This window comes from Rhinatrema bivittatum, chromosome 11, assembly GCF_901001135.1.
Source record: "Rhinatrema bivittatum chromosome 11, aRhiBiv1.1, whole genome shotgun sequence".
Lineage (NCBI taxonomy): Eukaryota > Metazoa > Chordata > Amphibia > Gymnophiona > Rhinatrematidae > Rhinatrema > Rhinatrema bivittatum.
In genome coordinates, this window is record NC_042625.1 from 100,329,244 (window position 1) to 100,355,038 (window position 25,795).

Genomic DNA, 25,795 nt, shown 5'->3' on the forward strand with positions numbered 1-25,795 from the left:
GAAGATGTCGCTAAGTAACTTTTCCTGAATAATGCAGCCTCTAATGTACAGAGCTTTGCAGGTGAGCCAAGTGGCAGTCTGTGGAGGGAGTCCGCCGAAAGCAATGCCAGTTCACATACCTTCCACTCTGTGCTTTAAATGCTGCACAGAAAACTTACAATGCAGCCTGGGAAGATGCTCTAGAATAAGTGCCATTTGCTCTCTTGTCACTCAGCTGCCGATTCTGTGAAGTAGCCCCATTTTATACCAGTTGTAGGCTCTGAATAGGGTTTTTAGATCTGAAAATGATTCTGTGCTTCAGCCTACTGATAATTGCTTGAACTACCTTGATTAAATCAGCTTGACACAGCAGAAAGTATGGATGACAAATTTGCCTTTAGTTAAAAACAATGCCAAACCACCAAGTAGATGTGAGGCACCTGGGATTGACGCTTGGCTAACAGAACCCCCAGGCTACGAACTTTTCTGCGGAGGACTCCTAATCCCATCCACTTTCTACACGGATGCTACTTAATGATTACTGGCATTGTCCTCTCCGTCACCATGTCCACAGGAAAGAAGTGAAGCCTGTATAAAATGTTAGACCCCTGGATTGTGCATGTGTGATCCGAATTTCCTGCTCCACGTTCTGCATTACCGTAGCTAAAATCCTCATTCCTAGTGTTTCTGCTTAGTGACAGCAGCTGATAAAGCTCTGACTGTGACATTGCAGACTGTCTTGGAGTTTAACCTTTGATATGAGGACTGACCACAGGGGAGAGCTCTGAATATGGGTGGTGATGGAGTGTGGAAAAGGCAGGCTGGGGAGGGTTTAGTTGGAAGCGTGGGGAAGAGCAGAGGTGCATTCACATTCAGACCTGAACGTTCATCTTGGCTGTTTTGCACTGCTGCAGAAACCATGGCGAGTCCTGGGAAAGACAATTATCGAATGAAAAGTTACAAAAACAAGGCACTGAATCCTGAGGAAATGCGCAGGAGGCGGGAAGAGGAGGGGATTCAGCTCCGCAAGCAGAAGCGAGAACAGCAGGTAGCGCTCTTTCCCTGTGCTGGGGTATGTCATCATTTACTCCTATGGAGACAGAGTAGGCTGGGAGGGATGAGGGTGCCACACAGTCTGCATGGGGCTCTCTGCGCATCTCCTAGAGCCTGCAATAAGAGTATTCAGAGATGTGGCGGCTAAAACACTGATGCTTTTCATAACTGACGTGTGTGTGTGTGTGTGTGTGCAATAAATCATATCTTTAATGCAAAGCTGAATACGTGCCTTGTATTCCCTGACATTCTCCAGCTTTTCAAACGAAGAAACGTGGAACTGATAACGGATGATTCAGCATTTCTAGACATTCCCCTCATGGACTCCTACCTCAGCACCTCCTCCGCTGGGGTAATGCTGGCTGCCGGGGGTGGGAGGGTTGGGGGTGACCTGCTTGTATACAGTGTTTAGTCTGTATTCCTTTTTTCTCAGGGTATAATCACTAGGGAGATGGTGGACATGCTGTTCTCAGAAGACCCGGATCTGCAGCTCGCTACTACTCAGAAGTTCCGGAAACTGCTATCCAAAGGTAAGTGCAGATGTGCCATCGACAACTCGCACCCTGCAAACTTTGGGCTGGAGTACAAAGCTTGCACACAAAATATATAATGTAAAATACAGCCGTCAAACCAAAGCATCAGTGTGACTGCCGAGAGCTCAACAGAGCTAACTTCATATTTCAGGAGGGAACTTATCCCTGAAATCTGATGGGTCAAAGGCCTTTGTATACAAGTTTTTTTTATTATTATTTATTTATTACACAAATGGGCAAGAAGTTCCAGAGGATGGGGTTAAAAATAGATAGGCATCCCGCAAGTAGGGATCATCTAAAAGAATTGTGGAACCGGACTTGCCCTGCTATTTTATACTGAGCTGGCTGCCGTACCGGGAGCCAGCAGAAGGAATGGAGCACAAGCATAATCTCCCGTCAAGACTCGGGCAGCTGCATTCTGCACAACTTAAAGTGATCTCAGTGAGTTGGTAGGAAGGCCAGAATATAAACTTCAGTAGTCCAGTCGTGAGAGTGCTAATGTCCGGAAGTCATTGGCATCTAATAAAGGCTTAAGATGACACGAAAGACGCAGTTTGTCGAATGTTGTTTGCATGACTGATTTTGTATCAGGACTTATTGACAGTACAGAATGCAGAACTATCCCTAAATTTTGAACTTTCTTTGCGATGTAAAGATTGCCCTTCAAATGCAAAGACGTGATATCATGAGATGGAATAGAACTTAATATAATTACCTCCGTTTCATCGATGTTCAGAGAGCATTTATGATGTAGCCAAAGTTTTAATTGCTACCAAGCAAACTGAAATATTGCAGACCAGGATGATGACATGGGGTAGAAAAACTGAATGTCAAGAGATTTTTGTAATTTATGCCAAGCCCAGCTGGCAGTGCCTTTCAGACTGCATAGGTTTGCCTGTAAAGTTTGGCAAAAAGTATTTGTCACCCGTAAGTAAACAGGCAGTTCCAGTACCTACCCAGACCAGTCCAGACCCCTGGGTTTTGCCTCCCTGCCAGCAGATGGAGACAGAGAGAGTCTCACAGACACTGCTATGTTACCCGAGGTGCCACCTGCAGCCCCTCAGTATTTCTCTGTCTCCAGCAGATGGAGACAGAGAGAGTCTCACAGACACTGCTATATTACCCGAGGTGCCACCTGCAGTCCCTCTGTATTTCTCTGTCTCCAGCAGATGGAGACAGAGAGAGTCTCACAGACACTGCTATATTACCCGAGGTGCCACCTGCAGTCCCTCAGTATTTCTCTGTCTCCAGCAGATGGAGACAGAGAGAGTCTCACAGACACTGCTATATTACCCGAGGTGCCACCTGCAGCCCCTCAGTACTTCTCTGTCTCCAGCAGATGGAGACAGAGAGAGTCTCACAGACACTGCTATATTACCCGAGGTGCCACCTGCAGTCCCTCTGTATTTCTCCGTCTCCAGTAGGTGTAGAGGGTGCAAAACCTGCAGTCTGGGGGTCAGGGGGGAGAGAAAACAGGAGGAGGATTTCCTCCTGGGGAATTGAGGTCCTGGTGGGGCTCTTCTCCCTGGTTGAGGTGGGCGAGCAGGAGGTTGGTGACCCTTAGCTCTGTCTGGGATTCCGTGGGGCAAACATCTGGGGGTCCGGATCCCTCAGCCGGCACGAGGTAGCCTGATGACCTTCTGGCAGTTCTGTGAGGTTTTTTAATTTTATTTTTTAAAACAACTTTATTGCAAAAAAAAAAAAAAAAAAGGAAGAGGCTGTCTATTCTTTTCAGCTGGAGTACTTGGGGTGCCTGAGTGGTTTGCCGGGTGTTCAGGTCCAAGTCGCTGCCCTAGCAGGCTGCGCTCTTGAGGCCCGCGGCTCCTCACAGTGAGGCTCGTGGTGCCAGACCCGCGGTCGGAACCGTGCCACGCGGTACAGTTTGCAGGACCTGCTGGGGGTCACGTTCACACGTAAATCACCAGCATTTATGCTCTGGCTGTGCTTCTGGTGGGAAGGGCACATCGGTAGGGTTTATCCCCTCGTGTTAGGATGGCATCTGTGCGCCAGACCAGGACTTCTCCGGGGCTCCCCCTTGCAATGCGGCAGCAGTGGCCATGTTGGATTCGGCCATACAGTGGCCTTGGGGGAGCCTGATATTTTCCACTGCAGCCATCCCCAGCTGGGGCAGCACCGGGATGGCTCGAGGGGGATTTCCCTTTTGATGTTGGCCCCACAGTTGTGGATTCTCCACAGGACCAGGACTCTGAAGATTCCCAGGTTTTTTCATCGGAGTTGTTCTGTTGATGCACCGGGCCTTCTTGGCTAAGAAGGCTTCAGGGAGGCACAGCAAGTCACAGCCTTGATCCACGGGGGGGGAGCTAAGCCTGATAAGTATAAGCGGTCCGACAGGGTTCGGAGTGTGTTGGGCCTAGCTTCGGCCAGTGACCTGCAGTGGGATACGGATGATTCAGAGGATTTGCAGGAATCCCCAGGGAAGGCTTCCTCTACAGGCTGGAGGAAGTTCCCATGGCTGAAGAGGATGACCCCAAAGTGCTCCGGCTCTGGCCCTTGATTCCGCAGGTTCTTCAGGAGCTGGGAATCTGTGATGCAGGAGGAATCTGACTTGGAGGGTGCTGATCCTGTGCTGGATGGCCTGTTGGTTCCGGCGAGGGCGTTTCCTTTTTCACAAGGCAGTGAAGAAGCTGGTTATGCGGGAGTGGGCAGCGCTATGGCTAACTCTGCCCTTTGCCAGAGGAGACCTTGGAGTTGTTAGCTCTTCTCAAGATGGATGCTTTTGGTGTTGGCAGGTCATGAAGAAAACTATTCTGGTGGCAGGCTTGGCCGCGTTAAGGGATGTGCAGGATCGGAAGCTGGAGCTTCACCTCAAAAGGATCTTTGAGATTTTGGCTCTGGCCATCAGGGCTGCGGTGTGCAGAGGGCATGTGTTTGCTGGGTCCAGCAGTAGCAAGATTTGCAAGCTTAAGGGGGAGCTGTAACGCTGCAGGCTGACCATATAGAGGTAGGCGGTGGCTTATGGAGCTGCTAACTTCAATGACTTTGTAGGACCTCTTCCCTTATTATGATGTTGGCAGTATCAGCCAGACGTTTGCTGTGGCTTTGGAATTGGCTGACAGATGTGTGGTCCAAGTCACAGCTTGGGACTCTCCCTTTTAATGGGAAGCTTTTGTTTAGAGAAGACTTGGAGCAGATAATGAAACGTCTAGAGGAGTGCAAGGTGCACAAAGTGTGCCGGCGTTGGCGAGGTTTCGGGACAATTGGAGGTTTTGTCAGTCCAAGAGTTCCAGTGGTCCACAGAGGCAACCCCTGACCAGGGCTTCTTCCTGGGGGTCAGTCCTTTCGGGGGGGGGCAGAAAACCCTCCCAGGACATCTGTAGTATTGGTTCAGGGGGTGCTAAGCCCTTGCAATGAAGCAGGGCTGGTCCGCTTTTCGGTTCTGGCTGTCGGAGGGTGTTTATCACTCTTTTTTTCGAGGAGTGGGCCAGGATGGTAAGAAACAGCTACGTGTTAGATTTTGCATGTCCCAGCAGAGATGCTTTTGTTGTGTCCCCTTGTGTTCCTCTCACAAAGCAGGTAGCGATTCGAGAGACAGTGGAGCGCTTGAAGCAACTGGGTGCCATAGTGCTGGTGCCAGCAGAGGAGCTGCCATCAGGGAGATCCTCCATCTATTTCATGGTGCCAAAGAAAGAGGGCTCGTTTCGACCCATTCTAGATTTAAAGACTGTGAATGCGGCCCTCAGAGTTCCATGGTTTTGCATGGAAAAACCTAAGGTTGCTCATCGCGGTGGTGCGCAAGGCAGAATATTTGGCGTCTCTAGATTTGACAGAGGCCATCAGGCAGGAGTACCAGAAGGTTCTGCGGTGTTCGGTTCTTGGGAGACATCTGCGGTTTCCAACTCTTCCCTTCGGTCTGGTGACAGCGTCGGGCACGTTCACCGTGATGGTGGTGGTGGCGACTCTGAGAAGGAAAGCAGTGCTGGTGCATCCGTACGTGGACGATTGGCTCAAACAAACAAACTTGGAGGAACTTTGTTGGCAGTTGGTGGAGAAGCTGCTGCAATGCCTGCAGTCTTTAGGCTGGGTGGTGAATTTCACCAAGTCCCCTCAGTCCCTGGAGTCTCTGGGGGCATGGTTCGACACACAGGAGGGGGAATTCTGAAGCTTCAGGGTCAGGTTCATCACCTGTTGGAGCTTTCGGTGCCCAGGGTCTGGGACTGTTTGCAAGTCTTGGGTTCCATGGCGGCGTCCCTGGAGTTAGTCCTTTGGGCATTCATGCCGAGGGGGTCTCGTCTCACGTTGAAACCCGTTGGGGGAGTTTCAGCTTCCTCTGCTGCTCGAGAGGGAAGCAGGGACAGTCTTTCCTGGTGGCTGCTTCGGACCAATCTGGAGCATGGGGTAGAAGTGGAAGTTCCAGATTAGATGGTGGTCACTACCAATGTCAGTCTTTCGGGCTGGGGATCACTGTGTCGGGATCAAGCAGTGCAGGGCCAATGGCTGAGGAAAGAGACTTCTTGGTCCATCAATCGATTTAAAGACAAGCTGTGCAATTCGCTTTACTTGCTTTTCTGCCATAGTTGCGCAGTTGCCTAGTGAGGATTCTGTTGGAGAATGTGACAGCAGTGGCTTATATCAATAGCAGGGTGGGACCAGGAGGCACAGGAGTTGGTCCTCTGGGCAGAGCAGCACTTGGAGAGAATAGCAGCGTCCACATAGCTGGGATACACAATGTGCGGGCGGACCTCCTGAGTCAGAGGATGTTGGATCCCGGAGAGTGGGATCTCTCAGAAGTGATGGTGAGTCTCATTCACAGGAGGTGGGAATTATCTCATATGGGCCTGATGGTGACCACAAAGGCCCCTCTGTTCTTCAGCAGAAGAAGAGAGCATGGGACAGGGTGTCTACACCCTGGTGCTGCCATGGTCTCAATGTGCTGCTGTTCATCTTTCCTCTGTGGCTTCTGGTGGACAAGTTGATTATAGTGCATAGAAAAACATTGGGGGCCATAGTTCTGGTGGCTTCGGAGTGGCCATGCCACCCTTGATTCACGGATCTCGTCAACAGGGCCATAGACTGACCCCTGAGATTCAGTCATCTAGATGATCTTCTCCACCAGGGCCCCATATTTTCCGAACATGCGGCTCACTTTTGTCTCATGGCCTAGCTCTTGAGACAAAGTGTCTAAGGTGGAGGGGTTATTTATTTATTTATTTTATTTAAATCTTTTTCTATACCGTCGTTAAGGTGGATACAGTCACAACGGTTTACACAAAGGCACAAGGGTTATCCCAAAATGGTTATCAGCACCTTGTTGCAGGCTCGGTGGACTTCCATGTCTTTATCTTATGTGCGAGTGTGGAAGGTCTTCAAGTCTTGGGGTATGGCAAGGGATGTGCATGCGTTGCAGGCTGCAGTGTCATATGTTTGGACCTTCCCTCAGGAGGGCTTGGTAAGGTTCTGGCCTTTTACTCTGAGGTTCCAGGTAGTGATGCTGGGCTGTCTCTATGGTAAGGTGCAGGATTATACCCTGTCTGCACATCCAGATGTTCACTTTGGGGAGCGAAGAACTTGCATCCGCTGGTAAGTAAGGCTTATCTGTCGTGGAGTCTTAATCTGGTGCGTACAGCGTTGTGTGAGGCTCCGAACCTTTTGAAGAAGGGTTTGACTCTTAAGGTGGTTGTTCTGGTGGCCATTTGCTCGATGAGGAGAACTTCGGAATTCCAGGCTTTGTCATGCTGGGATCCTTTTTTGCAGATTTCAGAGATTGGGGGTGTCTCTTCGCACGGTGCCCTCTTTTCTTTCAAAGGTTGTATCAGGGTTTCATGTTAATCAAACTGTGGAATTTGCGGCCTTTGCGGACTTGGATTCCTCCACTCCTCATGCAAGAGACCTGAGGCTCTTGGATGTTCGGCAGACATTGCTACAATACTTGAGGGTCACAAATTATTTTCGCTTGTCAGATCCCCTCTTCATTCTCTGGAATGGGCCAAAGAGAGTGCGTTAGGCTTCCAAAGCTACGACTGCACGTTGGCCGAAACAGGCGATCGGTTCGGTTGGTGCCGGACGGTTTTGAGGGCTCGTTCGACACGTTTGCATGCAGCCTCTTGGGCTGAGGCGCTGCAGGGGATTTGCAGGGCAGTGACTTGGAAGCTGCTGTACACTTTCGGCAGGCGCTATCGCTTGGATGTCAGGGCTCCAGCTTCCATGTGCTTTGGTGAACACGCTCTGCGAGCGGGACTCTCCAGGTCCCACCCAGTTTAGTGGGCTTGGGTACATCCCAGGAGTCTGGACTGATCTGGGTATGTACTGGACAGGAAAATTGATTCTTAGCTGCTAATTTTTGTTCCTGTAGTACCACAAATCAAACCAGCGACCCGGCCATGGGAAGGGAGGGAGAGTGGGCTGTCTGTACTGCAGAGTTGTTCTCTATGCTGTTCTCGTTCTGCTTATATTGTGGGACAGGTTTTCTAGTAGGTAATAGCGTCACCATCCTCCTGTTTGTTGTGGAGGGGGGGTGGGCTGTTAAATTCCATAGGTTTTACATCTTGGCTTGGATAAAGGTTGATACCGAGGGACTGCAGGTGGCACCTTGGGTTATGTACAGTGTCAGTAAAACTTTCTCTGTCTCCATCTGCTGGCAGGGAGGCAAAACCCAGGAGTCTGGACTGATCTGTGGTACTACGGGAACAAATATTGGCAGGTAAGAAGCAGTTTTCCTTTCTCAACCTCTAATGCATGTCTTTAGCTCCTTCTGGCATGTTTGGCTTGATATCCTGTCCCTGAGGCAGATGGGCCTGCGTGATCTGCACCACAGACGGTTTCACTGCTGCTTCTCTACCATTCCTCTGATCTGTCCCACCCTGCGCATGGGCTCTGTCCTTATACAAATCCAGGAAACATTCTTACTGACAGTCGCATCAGTAAAACACTTGGGTTGTCATTTAAAAAACAAATTCTCTTGGGCTGTTAGTAAAACCCCTTTCGTAACTCTTCCTGCAGAGCCCAATCCTCCCATTGATGAAGTAATAAACACGCCTGGAGTGGTGGATACGTTTGTGGAGTTCCTTAAAAAGAGTGAGAACTATACACTACAGGTGAGAATGAGGCAATGCAGCCATATTCTGCCCTGCTGCTCCGTGAACCCCTTCGTTCCCATGGCATTTGCCCTCTGCTTGTGCTGATGAATGAGGCATCGGCTCCCCTAGACCCCCGGGATCTAGAACAGAGCAGGCCGGCTTGTCCGAACGCATCCTCCTTAGCCTGGCTTTGTATTCTTTCCTTGCAGTTTGAAGCTGCCTGGGCCCTGACTAACATTGCCTCAGGAACCTCTCAACAGACTAAAGTTATCATCGAAGCGGGAGCAGTTCCCATCTTTATCCAGCTCTTAAACTCTGACTTTGAGGATGTCCAGGAGCAGGTAGGGCTCTTGTTACCTGCTTGTCTGTTTGCTGGAACGGTGCTTGAGGATTAAGGAAATGTCTGACATGCTCGTGTGTTTACAGGCAGTCTGGGCTCTGGGAAACATCGCTGGTGATAGCTCTGTGTGCAGAGACTACGTGCTGACCTGTGAAATCCTCTCGCCCTTGTTAATGTGCGTAGCTCGTGGGGGTTTTTTGGCAGGGTGGGCAGGAGTGATCATGTGATGGATGGATAAGCAGTGTTAACCCACCAAAGCTGGCGAGTAACAGGAGTATTAGGGTGCATGGTGAGTACTGGAAGCAGATGGTCAGAGGATGGGAGGATGTGGTGAATACTCTGCTTTGAAGTTTGTTGGCGTGTGATGTGCATTTGTGTGTGGTTGGGCGTGGTGGGTAGAAGCATTATAGCTTGTAAGTAGTAGTAGTATCTTCTAAATGTGTCATTTGATAAGTGGTGATTGTATTAACTTGACTAAAGTGCATTTGTAATTAGGTAAGTAGAAATGTAAGGGAATAATTGAATGACTCTGGTAATACAGGTGTACTGACATCTCTTGCAGACTCCTCACTAAATCCAACAGGCTGACTATGACCAGAAATGCTGTTTGGGCCTTATCCAACCTCTGCAGAGGGAAGAACCCTCCGCCAGACTTTGAGAAGGTAACGAATGCTTTGCCATGTGAGATTGCTGATGTCTCCCTTTCTAGCTGTCTGTAAGCACCCTCAGCAGGCACTTTGCCTGTTTCAGACCCAGAACTGCATTCCTTGGATGCACCAAGCTGTCTTGTTTCTAGGTCTGCAGCTCAGTTTCCAGACTCTTGCAACTTTGAAGGGAGAGTTGTGACGTTCTCCTACCAACATGTTCTTGCTGGTTTAATATATGAGGAAGGGAAATAGATTGGGAGTAGAACTAGAGCCCCCAAGTGGGTGGTGGAGAGAGTTGGCTTGTTGCAGAGCAGTGTTAAGTGTCTTCCTGATTCTCCCTGCAGGTGTCTCCTTGCTTGCCTGTGCTTTCTCGGTTGCTGTTTAGCAGTGATTCTGACCTACTGGCAGATGCATGCTGGGCCATCTCCTATCTGTCTGATGGCCCTAATGAGAAAATCCAGGCAGTCATTGACTCAGGAGTGTGCCGGAGACTGGTGGAGTTATTAATGTAAGTGCAAACTGCAGGACTTCGTTTGTAATCGCATTTTGGTGCCTGGACAGAGCTGAAGGGTATAAGAACTCAAGAACATGCCATACCGGGTCAGACCAAGGGTCCATGCAGCCCAGCATCCTGTTTCCAACAGTGGCCAATCCAGGCCATAAGAACCTGGCAAGTACCCAAACACTAAGTATATCCCATGCTACTGATGCCAGTAATAGCAAAGACCATTCCCTAAGTCATCTTAATTAATAGCAGGTAATGGACTTCTCCTCCAAAAACTTATCCAAACCTTTTTTAAAACACAGCTACACTAACTGCACTAACCACATCCTCTGGCAACAAATTCCAGAGCTTTATTGTGCATTGAGTGAAAGAATTTTCTCTAATTAATCTTAAATGTGCTACTTGCTAACTTCATGGAGTGCCCCCTAGTCCTTCTATTATCCGAAAGTGTAAATAACCGAGTCACATCTACTCGTTCAAGACCTCTCATGATCTTAAAGACCTCTATCATATCCCCCCTCAGCCATCTCTTCTCCAAGCTGAACAGCCCTAACCTCTTCAGCCTTTCCTCATAGGGGAGCTGTTCCATTCCCCTTATCATTTTGGTTGCCCTTCTCTGTACCTTCTCCATCACAATTATATCTTTTTTGAGATGCGGCGACCAGAATTGTACACAGTATTCAAGGTGCAGTCTCACCATGGAGCGATACAGAGGCATTATGACATTTTCCGTTTTATTAACCATTCCCTTCCTAATAATTCCTAACATTTGTTTGCTTTTCTGACTGCCGCAGCACACTGAGCCGACGATTTCAATGTGTTATCCACTATGATGCCTCGATCTCTTTCCTGGGTGGTAGCTCCTATTCCCTGTATGTACCCAGATCAGTCCAGACTCCTGGGGTTTGCCTTCCTTCCAGCAGATGGAGACAGAGAGTTTCACAGGCACCGCCTCTTAACCCGGTGTCACCTGCAGCTCCTCAGTATTTCTCTGGCTCAGCAGATGGAGGAGGTGCAAAACCTGCAGTCCTGTACCAGAGTTTAAAAAAGAAGAAAAGAAAGTAAAAAAGTACTAGGGACTTGGGTAATTCCTGGACTTTGTTCAGACTTTCCTCGCAGGAGGTTGGCAGGTCCTGGTGGGACCACCCCTCCTGGTCGTAGGGAAAGGACAAGCAGGGGTTGGGGGACCTCAAATTTGCCCTTTTGGATACGCTAGGGGTGACAGTGGTCCGGCTCCCTCCCCCTCAGCGAGGATTGTGGGAAACCTCTGCCACTTTCTTGTTAGTAAAGGTTCCAAAAAAAAAAGGAAAGCCGTACTTGTTGTTTTCCCAGCGTTTGCCCCGTTGCCGGGGGCAGGTGAAGGCAGGGCCCTTAGGCTGAGTCTGTCTGCAGCTTCCAATCCCGTTCGCTGACTTCGGTGTCTGCCTCATGGTTAGGCACATTGGGCCATGCCACGTGCGAGCCACTGCTCGTGGCTGTCCACGGGCGGCCAATGCTCCCGCTGCCTCTCCGGTGGGGAGGGATCTGTAGCGGCATCATCTAAGCAGCACAGCCCTGGCAGGTCGCCGGCTGCTGTGGAAGAAGCGGCCAACCCGATCCTGATAAGCACAGGAACAGCGTCCATCTTGAAAACGTTCGCAGGGGGAGGGGGATCTCCTGCCAGCGTTGTCGCCAGCCAATTCAAGCCCAGAGGAGGCCCTAGGAGGGGATCTCGATCCCCTGGAGGGGGATTTGTGTGGTCCCTCTAAATCTTTTCCAGATTTTATTCTTTTATTGCACAAAGCATATCTGGCCAGTCAGGCCAAGCAGAGCTGCTCCTCCAGACACAGGGCCCCAGAGGATCCGCCCAAAAAGGTGCCCAGGTTGTCGGAGATGCTGGGAGCCACACAAATCCGTAAGGTTAGAGGTCCAGCGATGCAGGGGACTGTAGACTAATTTTCCTCGGAGGAGTCCGACCAGGGGTTGCCCTCTAAGGATGGTCCTCTCGGTGTCTCTTCCCAACAGTGGTCAGAATCAGGAGGGAGAGTCTGGAAAGATTCTGGCCATGGAAGGGGTCGATCCTGAGGTCGTTCGACTGTTTCAGAGGGAAGAGCTGGGTCCTATGATTCCGCATGTCCTGACGGAGTTGGGAATAGTAGTTCCGCAAGAGGACCCAGACCAGGACACAGTGGTTCCAGTCATGGATGGTTTGAGGGGCCCGGCCAGGACTTTTCCTTTCCATAAGATGGTGAAGCAGTTGATGACCAGGGAGTGGGACACTCCGGAGATTGGTCTTAAGATGGGTAGAGCCATGGATAAGCTTTATCCCTTGCCTGAGAAGATACTGGAGCTATTGAGGGTACCGAAGGTGGATGCTTCGGTGTCGGCGGTCACCAAGAGAACCACCATTCCAGGAGCTGGGGTGGCAGCTCTGAAGGTTCTGCAGGACAGGCAGCTCGAGGTGCACCTCAAAAACAATTTTGAAGCCTCTGCTCTGGGCATCCGTGCAGCAGTTTTATGCTTCAGCAAGCCTGAGATGTGTGCAGCAGTTACCGAATTCCAGGGATTTCATGCCCCAGGAATCCGAACAGGTGGAAGGCTTTAGAAGCAGTGGTAGCCTATGGAGCTGATGCTTTTCTAGGACCATGGTCTCTGCAGTATCAGCTAGAAGATTCTTGTGCTTACAGAACTGGTCGGTGGACATTTTATCAATGGCTCAGCTTGGAGCGCTCCCTTTTAAGGGCAAGCTCCTTTTTGGAGAGGATTTGGAGTTGATAAAGCAGCTTGGAGATAATAAGATGTACAAGCTACGAGAAGACAAACCTAAAGAGCAAAAAAGTTTTATGCTGGTTCGCTTTCAAGGCCAAAGATGTTTTCGTCAGCGTAGGGCTCCAGGCGTAAGCCAGAGGCAGACCTCGGAGAGGTTTCAGTCGTGGTCCCAGTCCTTTTGAGGATGCAGAGTGACCCAAGAAGGCTCCAACCAAGGGCCTAGCAGGGCCAAATCCTCACAATAAAGCAAGGCTGACCCACTCCTCAGTCCCAGCCATCGGAGGTCGGTTGACTCTCTTTTTTTATGAGGAGTGGGTCAAGATCACGTTGGACCAGTGGGTTCTAAGCGTGATAGAACAAGGCTGTGCTCTAGAATTTGCTCAGTCACTAAGAAGCCTATTCCTGGTATCCCCCTGTACCTCTCCAGCAAAGAAAATTCTTATTCAACAGCCCATCCAAAGGCTAAGAATGCTGAGGGCCATGGTTGCCGTTCCCCCGGAGAAGGGGATGGGAAGGTGTTCCATTTATTTGTGGTGCCAAAGAAGGAAGGGATATTTTGTTCAGTCCTAGACCTGAAGAAGTTGAATGTGGCTCTAAGGTCCCCATTTCAGGATGGAGGACTCTTAGGTTGTCATTGCGGCGGTGCGAAGCAGGGAGTTTTTGGCTTCCCTGGATCTCACTGAAGTGTATTTGCACACTGGGATTCACCGGGATCATCAGAGTTACCTCAGGTTCATGATCCTCGGGAAGCATTTTCAGTTTTGTGCTCTCCCGTTCAGTCTAGCCACTGCTCCGAGGACTTTCATCAAGGTAATGGTGGTGGTGGTGGTGGTGGCAGCAGCCCGCAGAAAGGAGGGGGTGCTGGTTCATCCATATCTGGACGATTGGCTCCTTCGAGGGAATTCGGAGGACCTTTGCAGACAGGCGGTGGAAGTGGTCTTGCACCTCTTGAGATCCTTGGGTTGGCTGCCTTTCGCCTTCACGGGTTCTGGAATTCTTGGGTGTGCATTTCAGTACCCGTGTGAGCAAGGTCTTCCTCACGGAGGAGCATATTCTCAAGCTACCAATGCAAGTTCGGAACCTGTTGGAGACCCCGGTGCCCAGGGTCTGGGATTACTTGCAGGTGCTTGGCCTCGACTTTGGAGCTGATCCCCTGGGCATTTACTCATATGAGACCACTACAGAAAGCGTTGCTGTCCTGATGGGATCCGATTTCAGAGCAGCTTCACCTTCTGCTACCGCTTACAGAATACGCCAGGTCCAGTCTTTCGTGGTGGCTTGGCTGAGACAACTTGTGCCACAGGGTAGACCTCAAGATGCCTCAATGAATGGTAGTGTGTCCGTCCCAGTCCGTGCAGGGCCAGTTGTTGGCGGAGGAAGCGACCTGGTCCATCAGTTGCCTAAAGACTAGGGCGATTTCCTTGTCCTCTGCTCATTCTGGGAGATAGAGTTCATTGGTTGAACGTTTGGTTAGTGTTTTATGCTTGGGTACTGATTAATACTGAGGAGATGCAGGTGGCACACTGGTTAAGAGATGGTGACTGCAAACCTTCTTTGTCTTCATCTGCTGGAAGGGGGGGCAAAACCCAGGAGTCTGAACTGATGTGTGGTACTACAGGAATGAAAATTAGCAGGCAAGAACCAATTTCCTATATGGAAGCTAACATGTAACTACAGAATGGATTATTTTTCCCTATATGCAACACCTTGCACTCGTCCACATTAAATTTCATCTGCCATTTGGATGCCCAATCTTCCAGTATCGCAAGGTCTTCCTGCAATGTATTACAATCCGCTTGTGATTTAACTACTCTGAATTAAATTCATCTGAATTAAAAGAAATTTCGTTTTCTTCAGCAGCCTGCCCTTATGAGATCTTCCTTAACATCTTGGGGCACCCCTCCCCCTCCCAGAACTTCTTACCTCAACTGATCTCCTCGGACCCCCCCCCCCGGTATATCCGAGCTGATACAGAGTGGAGACTGGGGGAGGGGAGCGATTGTACTTGTGGGCTGAGTAGCGGCGGCCTGATCTCACTACAAGGTGGCCCTACTGAATTAATGGCGCCAAACCCAACGCGCCAAACTACTGATGCCGATGCCACAGCGGTAGTTATACTGACTGAATACAGTGGCTGCCACGTCGATGCAAGCGCCGCAGCTGAAGCGTGAGCGCCGGAGAGCCGAGATGTTGATACGGGCGCTGGAGCGTCGATGTGGGCGCCAAGGCATTGACGCGAACGCCGAGGCGTCTACGCAAGTGCCGACTCATTGATGCGGCCGCTGCACGCAGACGCACTGAAGCAGCCACCGGTGAGCCACCGCATCAAGGTGAGTGCCAGCACACCCAGCATATGTTTCAGCCGGGACATCAATACCGATGACCCATGGTCTCGCCATCAGCTTGGGCACACCAGCCCATTCGCAACCAATTTAAAGTGGTGCTGCTCAGGGCAGGATGTCGGCACGCCGGGACCTCGGTGTAAGCAAAGTGCACCAAGAACGCCGGGTCATTGGCGCAGGCAGCAGGTATGCCAGACCATTGGCACCGGTGACAAGCGCACAGGCACTGTTGTGCCCGCCAGGCGCCTGACAACATTGCATCATAGAAATCCATCACTGCTACAGAATCAGCCCCTCTAACCAGTGCAAAAACACAAAATAAAAGGAAAAACAAAACACCAACGGAAACCGGCATACTAGAGCCGAGTTCGTTTTTCAGCGTGTTCTACCACCTGCGCAGTCCGCAACGGTCGGGCAAGGTTTATCATGACCACCAGTAGGATTCTACTTCTCCGTGGGGGGCTGAGGAACAAGCTGGAGTTTTTGTTTTCCGGTTCCTTCTGAACCAATGGTCCTACCACAGCTTCCAGTTAACAGCTTTGCTGGAGAATTCCTGGGAAACTCCCTTCTTGGTTCCCAACATTGTCACATCGACTGAATGTATAAATGAAAGATTTGTCTTTCTATACTACCGTTCACGTTACACATCTCTCTGTGGTAGTTCAGTCGGCAATGCAAACGTCTGGTAAGTCCAGAATTCATTCCAACTTACCACCTCATTAAAACCATAAGTCCTTGAAGGACTTAAAAAAAAAAAAAAAGGGACCATTTCATATTAATGGCTCAAACCACCAACTTGTATCGCCCATCTCTTTGATAATCTACAGACTCTAGAAACCACATTCCAAAAAACTTTGCCTCAATACCTTAACCTCGAGAAAAGGTGGAGGCACTTCCTGAACTCTGTTTCGAAGGTTTTTAAGTCTCCTTTAAGACTTCAGCAGTTACCTTGGCAGCCAGACGCCTTCAAGGCTTACGTACTAGCGCCATATGAAATGTCTTTTTCACGACAACTGGGCATATTTGTCATGTTGTCCAGTCATTTTATTATGAGATTTTTTTCAAAGATGCAGTCACAAGGCTTGAAGAACAGGAAAAGGCAGTTCGTTTTCAGTTTTTCCTCACATCTGCTCAACGTCCATCTCTCACGACGTCTATATTCAGCCTTTGCCCTCTACCGAGTATCATTAAAAAAAAAAAAAAAGGGGAAATCGCCCTTCAAGCCTTATTCCTATTGTAAGCCTCCATCTTACCAACCATTGAGACAATGAGCTGATCAACTACACGCACCATATCGGCGAATTAGGACGCCTTGCCAGCCGCGGCATCCTACAGATCCTCAACCTACAAAACCCCGGTCCTGGTTTACAAATCGTAAGGCTACCATCATCACCTATGGGATAAAGTTTGTCCACTTATTTCCCAGTCTAACAATCACATTATATTGGATCAATGGGTGTTTCCTATAATCCCCTTAACATTTCATAATGATCACATTCTACAGTAGCTCCATATTTCTACAAAAATAAATAAATATATAAAATATAAAATAAGAAATTGCCATGCTGGGTCAGACCAAGTGTCCATCAAGCCCAGCATCCTGTTTCCAACAGAGGCCAAACCAGGCCACAAGAACCTGGCAATTACCCAAACAAATAAATATATCTCTCTGACGACGAATGGTGTGCCACTGCCTAGTATTTGGTGAAACCATGGGGGAAGAAGGAAGGCCGAATGGAAGAGTTTTGGTGGGCGGAATGGTTGATCGCCTGGAAAAAAACATAGGTGACACCAGGAACTGGAGTGCTTTGATGTTCAAGCATATGCCTATTGCAAAGGCAGTGCAATCCCCGGGATGAAGGATTGAGGAATGGACTGGAGAGAAGTCCTTCTGTATTGTTAATTGTTTGGGTGATTGCTGGGTTCTTGTGGCCTGGTTTGGCCTCTGTTGGAAACAGGATGCTGGGCTTGATGGACCCTTGGTCTGACCCAGCATGGCAATGTCTTCCAATCTAACGCTACTAAGAAGCCATCTTGGCATCCGATTCTGGCCTAGACAATCTAAGGCTCGTAATCCACTACAAAAAAAACCAAAACTCAGCATTGGAACCTATTCCACCTGAAATTCATAGAAGCCTACAGTCGCAAAATTCACGACAGGTTTTCCTACCTTATCCGAGAGCATTAGCCCTCTTCACATGGTCTATAACTCTGCTCACAGTACTACAAGGACAGTGCGCCAAGCCATGGCTTTTTCTGCGGCATATAAAGCAGGCGCCTACATATGTGTCGACTGTAATGCGGCCTCAAAAACACCACTGGACTCCTTTTTTTTTCTCCATACTTTGGCCACTCACATTACTTGGCCAGCAAAAAAAAAAAAAGAAATGAAATTAAAGATGGGAGAACCCACAATTAGTGGCTACTCCGTTTGCATATTGACAGGCTCACCCCGGTGTTCCCTGCGCTATCAATCATACCATAGCGTCTGAAAGACTTACAGACACAAGCTCTATGGACTTCATTAGAATGTACACTGCACGTAAACCTTCAAGAACTCACAGTGGTTAGACATCCCCTTCTAACCTCCAAAATTCCATACAAAGAATTAGTCCTGATTCCTACGGAATCCAACTCAATGCTCTCTTTAAACAAAACAGACAATCTGGTTCATGGAACCCCTGCAAAGAGACAGTTCGTATACTACATCACCCTCACAGAGTATCCTTCTCATTTCCATTATCTCATCTGCCGGAATTCACGATTCCAAAGCGCACACACTCATCATTTCTCACTCCCATAAAGAGGGAACTAAATACAAACGTAACTCCAGAAATGTTCTCACTGAGAAATCTCACTGCAGTGGATCTCTTGCAACACTGTACAACAGAAGAAGGGGGAACCTTTGTTCATTTCTCTGATCTCACTCAGACTCCAGACTCCTATCTCCTCGATTGGTCATAACGCAGATTTATGCGTTCTCTACATCACCAATCGTTTCTTGAAAATTCCAGAGCTGCATATACGACCAGACGGACCTGCCATAATCGCGGATCTGCAAAACAAAAAGAGAAAAAGAACCAAGAGGATCTTTTCCTCATCGCCCAGCATAGCCACGCCATCCATGGTGTACAGTTATCTACGGCGGCTTTCGATCCGCAATCCAGTTCTCCTGGGCGCAAGCTCACAGCTTCTTCCCTAACGCAAGGGAGCATACTCCTCTCCTCCCTACACCTTAGGGCATGGAGATTGATGGACTAGCTTATCGTTTTCTCCTATCCTCAGGGAAACTATACATCACATTCAAGTACCAGGACCGTTATCCTGCTTCAGTTCCGGATATGCATCAATGGATGTAACATTACAGTAGGGACATTGCGACTCCTCGCCCAAGATCCTGTAAACACCATAACAGCGATCTTCCTCTAGATGAAAAGCCTATTTCATATTTCCTTGGTATCCAGATTCATGTAGGGCATATTGCACCTACATGTTTCTTTAAAAAAAAAAAAAAAAAAAAATACCACCAATACCGTGGAACATTTTTATGATTCTTGAACGGATAATGCCTTTCATCCTTTGCACCTCTGGACACTGGGTCACCTTCGATACCTCTCATGGAAGGTGTGTTTTTTCCTAGTCTCTTTGACTTCTGTAAGGCCACCAAGTGAGTTGCAAACATTGCTTCACTATCCTCTTTCTCTTCCGTTTCACCTAGGCAAGATGATCTTCCGCACTTGCCCGAGATTTCCACTAACGATAATGTCCTGTTTTTCTACATTAACCAGGCTGTCCTGTTGTCCACGTTCCACCCTAGACTTCTTGCACATGGTACTGAGACAAAGGTTACATACCTTTTGATTGTAAATGTACGATGGCATACTACAAAGGGCGCACTCTATCACCCAGTCGACCCTCAGCTCTTTCTTTTCTCAATCCAGATGACCATGGGCGTCCAGAGTCCTCAACACCTTCTTCACAAGGATATCTAATTATATCCATTTTTACCTATAATAGTAAGTTGCACACGCTATCTGTGACCCTAGGGACGCCTCATGTGCATACAACGGCGACCTCTATTGCCTCTCTCTCCATCAAGTGCCTCTTATGGACATCTGTGAAGCGGCGACATAGTTATTGCTACACACTTTCATATCCCACCAGTGTTTATACAGTCGTTGGATGATCCTTTTGCGACGGACTATCCTACAGAAGTGCACAGATCCAAACAAATGCAGCCTTCATAGGAACTGTCCGCCACTATTATCGTATTGAGCAAAAAAAAAAAAAAAAAATTGTAAATGACACACAAAAAGTGCTCAATATGTCAGCTGGGGACTCCCAAACAGCACAGCTAATTCAGCTGCTTATCTACATGAAAAGAGCAAGTTTGCTTACCGTAAACGGTGTTTTTCGTAGGTAGCAGATGAATTAGCCATGCTGACCCGCCTGCCTCCCCGGACAGTTCTAGCATGCTTACCTTGCTTTGATACTGACTGAGGAGCCTGAGGTAATCCTGTCAGGATACAGGAGGGAGGGAGCTCCTAGCTAAAAGATTTTACTAGACTTTGAGAGCTCCGCCACCTAGTGGCACGGAGGACGTACCCATACAGCATGGCTAATTCATCTTCTATCTATGGAAAACATTGTTTACGGTAAGCAAACTTGCTCTTACATTTACCCAGTCAATATTGGGGTAATTGAAATCTCCCATCGTTACTTCACTGCCAAATTGGTTTGCTTCCCTGATTTCTCTTAGCATTTCATCATCTGTCTGACCATTTTGTCCAGGTGGATGGTAGTATACTCCTATCACTATACTCTTACCCAACACACAAGGGATTTCTACCCATATAGATTCTACTGAGCATTTAGTCTCTTGTATGATCTTTATCCTGTTGGACTCTATACCCTCCCGGACATAAAGTGCCACACCCCCACCAAGTTGATCCTCCCTATCATTGCGATATAATTTGTACCCTGATATAGCACTGTCCCATTGGTTATCCTCCTTCCACCAAGTCTCTGTGATGCCAATTATGTCAATCTCATCATTTGCTGCTATATACTCTAACTCTCCCATCTTACTTCTTAGACTTCTGGCATTGGCATACAGACATTTCAAAGTGCGTCTTTGTTTGTATTAACAACCTGCTTTTCAGTTGACAGGGATAAATTGGAATTTTTTTAGCTCAGATGAGTTTTTAGTTACAGGCACTTGGACTACTTTTCTAATTATTGGAACCTCACTGTCGGGATGCCCTAATTCTAATGCATCATTAGTATCCTTTAAAGATACCTCTCTCCGAACCATGCGCTGCTGAGCGACTGTCGGCTTTCCCCTTTGTTCTAGTTTAAAAGCTACTCTATCTCCTTTTTAAAGGTTAGCGCCAGCAGTCTGGTTCCACCCTGGTTAAGGTGGAGCCCATCCCTTCGGAAGAGACTCCCCCTTCCCCAAAAGGTTCCCCAGTTCCTAACAAAACCGAATCCCTCTTCCTTGCACCATCGCTCATCCATGCATTGAGACTCCGGAGCTCTGCCTGCCTCTGGTGACCTGCACGTGGAACAGGGAGCATTTCAGAGAATGCTACCCTGGAGGTTCTGGATTTAAGCTTTCTACCTAAGAGCCTAAATTTGGCTTCCAGAACCTCCCTCCTACATTTTCCTATGTCGTTGGTGCCCACATGTACCATGACAGTCAGCTCCTCCCCAGCACTGTCTATAATCCTGTCTAGGTGACGCTGGCAAGGACCAGGCCCTTCTTAGAGCAGAGCTCAGCACTTTGGACTGATCAAGAAAGATGCAAAACTGAAGTATCTGAAGGTTGCTGCCAAATAAGAGAAGACTGTATTTTGACTCTGTTTTTGGATTTGCTATAAAGTGCACTGAATGATGCTTCCAATGGAGCAGGAATGCAGTATATAAGCTCAGGATTAGGGCAGATATTCTGGACAGAGTCTGGATTGGCAGTTCTATAACAGTTTTTCGTTCCAGTTCCTCTTCCTTCAGGCAGGTTGGTCCACACAGGTGCATTATTGACTCCTACCAGTAGATGGAGATAACTGACTCGCTGATATTGCCCTCATATAGTATTGCACCAACATCAGCCCGCCAGTATTCTCCGTCTGCAGCAGATGGTGGACCTGGGCCTGTCAGGAGATGGGACAAGTTGGCTAGCAGGCTCCTGTGCTGATAGCTAACTAACTAGCTCCTTCCCTCAGTCGAGAAGGCACTTCTAGTGGTACTTCTGAAACTTTAGGACCTCTTGGTGGTGAAGGCAGTTAGCTTTCTCCCTCTGCAGTCATTGACCTTGCTTTCGGCTGAGGTAAGAGCCTTGGGCTCAGGTTTGCTTACTCTGTCTTGCATAGGTTCCCTTCCTGCAAGCTGTGTTTTTTCTCCCTGACCGATGGGCCAATACAGTAAAAACCGCGGGAGAGCTGGCGCTCCGAGGCGAGCACCCACTCTCCCGATGCGCGCCCAGGCCACTCTCCGATTGAGTATTTAAATGAGGACCCACGGTAAAAGGAGGCGCTAAGGACACTAGTGCGTCCCTAGCGCCTCCTTTTTCACAGAAGCGATGGCTGTCAGCGGGTTTGACAGCCGACGCTCAATTTTACTGGCATCTGTTCTCGAACCCGCTGACAGCCATGGGTTCAGAAAATGGATGCTGGCTAAATTGAGTGTCCGTCTTCCAACCCGCGGGCAGATTTAAAATTTTTTTTACTTTATGTATTTATTTAAAAACTTTTCTATACCGTCGCTAAGTTATATACCATCGCAACGGTTTACAAATAGGCACATAGACTAAGGTAAGTAAATGTAGGATATCGTACAGTCTAACAGGTGCCAATAAAGTTTGGTTACAATTTCATAAATAAAATCATTACTTGAGTAATGTTGGTCAAGTCCAGGTATATTATTGAGTTACTATCGCTTTGAAATATTACTTCTTAAATGTAGGATTGAGTAAATTCATTCTCATCTGCATTACCCTGTACTTTCATTATCTACCCTCCAACTCTTTAGTGAAGGCTTTTTTAAAGACCATGTTTTTAGATTTTTCTTAAAAGTTTTGAGATTATTCTGTAATCTGAGTTCGGGGGGCATCGTGTTCCATAGATTGGGCCCAGCCAATGATAAAGCCCTTTCTCTCACTTGGGTTAATTTTGCTGACTTTACTGAAGGGGGCCTCCGACTTAATATCGCTATGATATTAAGTTGGAGGGTGTACAGAAAAGCAGTTTTTTTTTCTGCTTTTCTGTACACCCTCCCTGTGCCAGACAAAATTAAGTTCTGCATTTGGGCAGGAGTTAATTTCTGAAAGTAAAATGTGTGGCTTGGCTGCACATTTTATTTTCTGTATCGCGCGGGAATGACTAATAGGCCTAAATTAACATGCATTTGCATGTTGCGGGCGCTATTAGTTTCGGGGGGGGTTGGCAGCGCTTTTTGGACGCGCTATTACCCCTTACTGTATAAAGGGTAAAAATAGCACGTCGAAAACGCACGGCCAAACCGGGGCTAAAGGTGCGCTCGGCCGAGTGCACCATACTGAATCGGCCCGTGAGTCTGAGGCAGTGTTGGGTGGCTGAGTTTTGGACGAGGAGGAAGGCAAAAAGCAGGGAAAAAAAAGATAGCGGCGCTTATCAGTGGCCGCTCACTTGGGAGTTTAGGGCTTAGAAAGGCAGCCTCCCGGGCCGCTGACGTCGGCGCGACTCATCGAACGGAGTTTCCACTGAGCTGGTAGTGTGTGTGGTGGGCTGAACGGGCAGACGGCTGCTACTGTGAGCCAGAATTAAGATTGTCTGCCACTTCAGGACTGGTACGCGCAGGACGAGGCCGCCCTCTTGCGTGACTCTAAGGTTCTGTGATTTCCAGACCATAAGAGGTGAACTCCATATTCTCTCCCTTTTCGACAATTTCACCTGTCTAGAAGTTCGGGAACTCAAAATTCTTGTCCCAGAGAAGAGCTGGTAAGAATGGAGAGTCCGTTTCTCGCTGTGAAGCTTTGGGGTTTGCCTTCTGGTGCGAGAGGTGGGCGGACTCCTGTCGCTTCTGCCCAATAGACACTGGATGTAGTGAGCAGAGGCTATGCCCTGGAGTTTCTCAGATCACCTACGGATGCTTTTCTGGTTCCCTCGACAATTTTACAAAAAAAAAAAAAAGTAAATAAAAACAGAGGATTCCTGGTGTCCAATCATAGACCAAAGGGGACTCGATGAGAGTGGTGCTGTGTTTCTGTTTTGGGGTTGGGGTTTTTAACGTGTGCCCCACTCCAGGCTGGTCAGTGGATTTGGCAGTTCATAAAGAGGATTTTCTCATGTCCCTCGATGAAAAGGAAGTCTACCGGCATATCCTCATCGGGGAAGTGGCATTTTGTGGTGCTAGGTCGGCATTATCAGTTTCAGGCCTTGCCGTTCGGATTGTCTGTGGCCTCAGAACATTATCCAAGGTAATGGTGGTGGTGGTGGTAGGTGCCCTGCGTAAAACAGGCATCCATATCTGGAAGATTGGTCAGCGGGGGTAATCCAGATAGTTTCCCACAGGGTGTTCCAGGTTTGGTAAGTCTGGCCTCAGTGCAATTATAACCAGCACAAACTCTGGAGTATCTGGGAGCCTGCTTCAATACGGCAAGGTGTTTCTTCCAGAGCAATGTAACCAGATGTGTTGGGGACAAATATGAGCCATGTGGACTCTCACATCACACGAGAGAGGTCTCCTCGAGGTATCTTCTGCCAGAGACTTTGCCTTCTCAGTTGCTGCTCCCACCCTGTGCAATTCCATTCCTGTATCACTAAGACTTATGGAGCCTTTCTGATCAAGCAGGCGTTCAGCTAACTTTACCCCTTTAATATCTGGACTATGTTGATGGTACGACTTTTCCTGTCTTATTGTTCATTTATTTTGTGTTTGCTTCATATTTATCACGTATGTTGTTTTTGTTAATCACTTAGAGCATATGCATTAAGCAGTCAAGAAATTTTAATAAACTAAACTAGTAAACTAATACATAAACAGTATGGGATTGTCACCACACATTGGGATCTGTGGTGGTGCTCTTGGAAGTAGTTTCATGGGCAAGGGTGCGTATGTGTTCACTTCAGAGGACGTTGCCGCCTTGGTGGAGTCAGTGGCTTCCAGAATACATGGTGTGGTTATCTCTTCCATAGGAGGTGAAGCAGATGTTGCTATAGTGAATGCAGAGGGATCATCTCTTCAAGGGAGAAAATTTAGAGATGCCTGAATGGCTTGTGGTTACTATGGTTTCGGGTCTGCCAAGAAGATGGGGTGATCCATCATTTGCCTGGAGGTTCGTGCAGTTAGGTTGTGAACGCCACAGCAGTTGCCTATATCGATTATCAAGGAGGCACACGAAGTCCATACATTTCACTGGAAGTGGATGAGCTACTGCCATGGGTGAAACAGCATCAGCAGACACTATTAGCTTCTCATATCACAGGAGCCAATTATCTCCGCCGTCACACCTTAGATCCAACAGAGAGGGAACTGGTGTACGAGGCCTGTCAACTTATTGTCTCTCTGGGAGTCTGTTCTTCGATCTGGTGGTGAACCCCTGCAGCGAGGAGGTACAAAGGGATTCCCACTCAATTGGACTCGATGTCCTAGGTCTAACGTAGCTGCAGGACAAGCTACTTTGAGTTTCCTCATGGCCAATGATCAGGTTGCTGCAGAGTATTGCGTGGCATCCTGGTTTAGTTCTTCTAGTGATCCCGGACTGGCCAAGAAGACAGTGGTATATGGACCTTCAGTGGTTGAGGGTAGGCAGGCCAATCCGATTGTCTATGCTCAGGAATCTTCTCGTTAGGGGCCGATCCTACTCAAATCTGGATGGTTTTCTCTTGCCGTTTGGTCTGCTGAAGCCCATTTTTGACTTGGCAGTGGTGAGAACTTTGATCATGAGAATTTTCTATTGTTAGCTTGGAATGGATAGGTCACCCCTCCAGGGCGGCGGTGCCATTAATCTTGATCTTCAATACGCTTTGGATTGTTTTTAGAGGACGAGGGCGAGTCCAATTTAGTTTGCTGTTTGTGATAGCAATATGTTCTGCAAGGAGAATTCATAGTTGCAGGCTCTTGATGATTGACTAGGATAGAGCGATACCTAGAGGTATTATAAATTCAACTGAACCAGTCCATGTTTCTCTTTTTTCATAAGTCATATTTTATTAGAGATTTCATTACAAATAAATAAAATAAGAACTTAACAATTTAGATGATAAAGGAAAAGAATTTTCTTCAAACAATATGTAATACATCTAAATCAGTCCATGTTAAATGGAAGGAATACTTAAACATAAATAAGCAAGAATAATAATCCATAGCCTATTGTTTTCTATTTTTTGCTGAGATGACTAATAAAATTTAAATTAAAAAAAAAAAAATCCAAAAGTGCATTCTATATTCATTTTACCCTAAACCTTCTATCAGCAGTCTTATCACTAAAAAGTCTCATAAACACAAATCTCACCCCTTGAAAGGTAATAAGACATTTACATTATCTCAGTCCATTTTTCTAAATCATTGACCGGGTCTGGGTGATGAGCAAACGTTTTGTGACTTGCGTCCCTTGGATGTCAGGAGGCGTCTGTTGTG

At 48.0% G+C, this 25,795-nt stretch overlaps 1 protein-coding gene across 3 annotated transcripts in view; it reads left to right on the forward strand.

The window, feature by feature from the left end:
- Positions 1 to 25,795, forward strand: part of KPNA6 (karyopherin subunit alpha 6) — a 31,320-nt gene that overhangs the window by 1,538 nt on the left and 3,987 nt on the right. For 2 of the 3 annotated variants that reach the window (XM_029619349.1, XM_029619347.1), the window contains exons 2-9: positions 894 to 1,051; positions 1,289 to 1,384; positions 1,466 to 1,562; positions 8,523 to 8,617; positions 8,809 to 8,940; positions 9,026 to 9,114; positions 9,502 to 9,601; positions 9,931 to 10,094. In XM_029619349.1, the coding sequence (XP_029475209.1) occupies positions 894 to 1,051; positions 1,289 to 1,384; positions 1,466 to 1,562; positions 8,523 to 8,617; positions 8,809 to 8,940; positions 9,026 to 9,114; positions 9,502 to 9,601; positions 9,931 to 10,094 (931 nt within the window). The remainder of the gene's footprint in view (positions 1 to 893; positions 1,052 to 1,288; positions 1,385 to 1,465; positions 1,563 to 8,522; positions 8,618 to 8,808; positions 8,941 to 9,025; positions 9,115 to 9,501; positions 9,602 to 9,930; positions 10,095 to 25,795) is intronic. The other variant, XM_029619348.1, reaches the window with a different exon arrangement.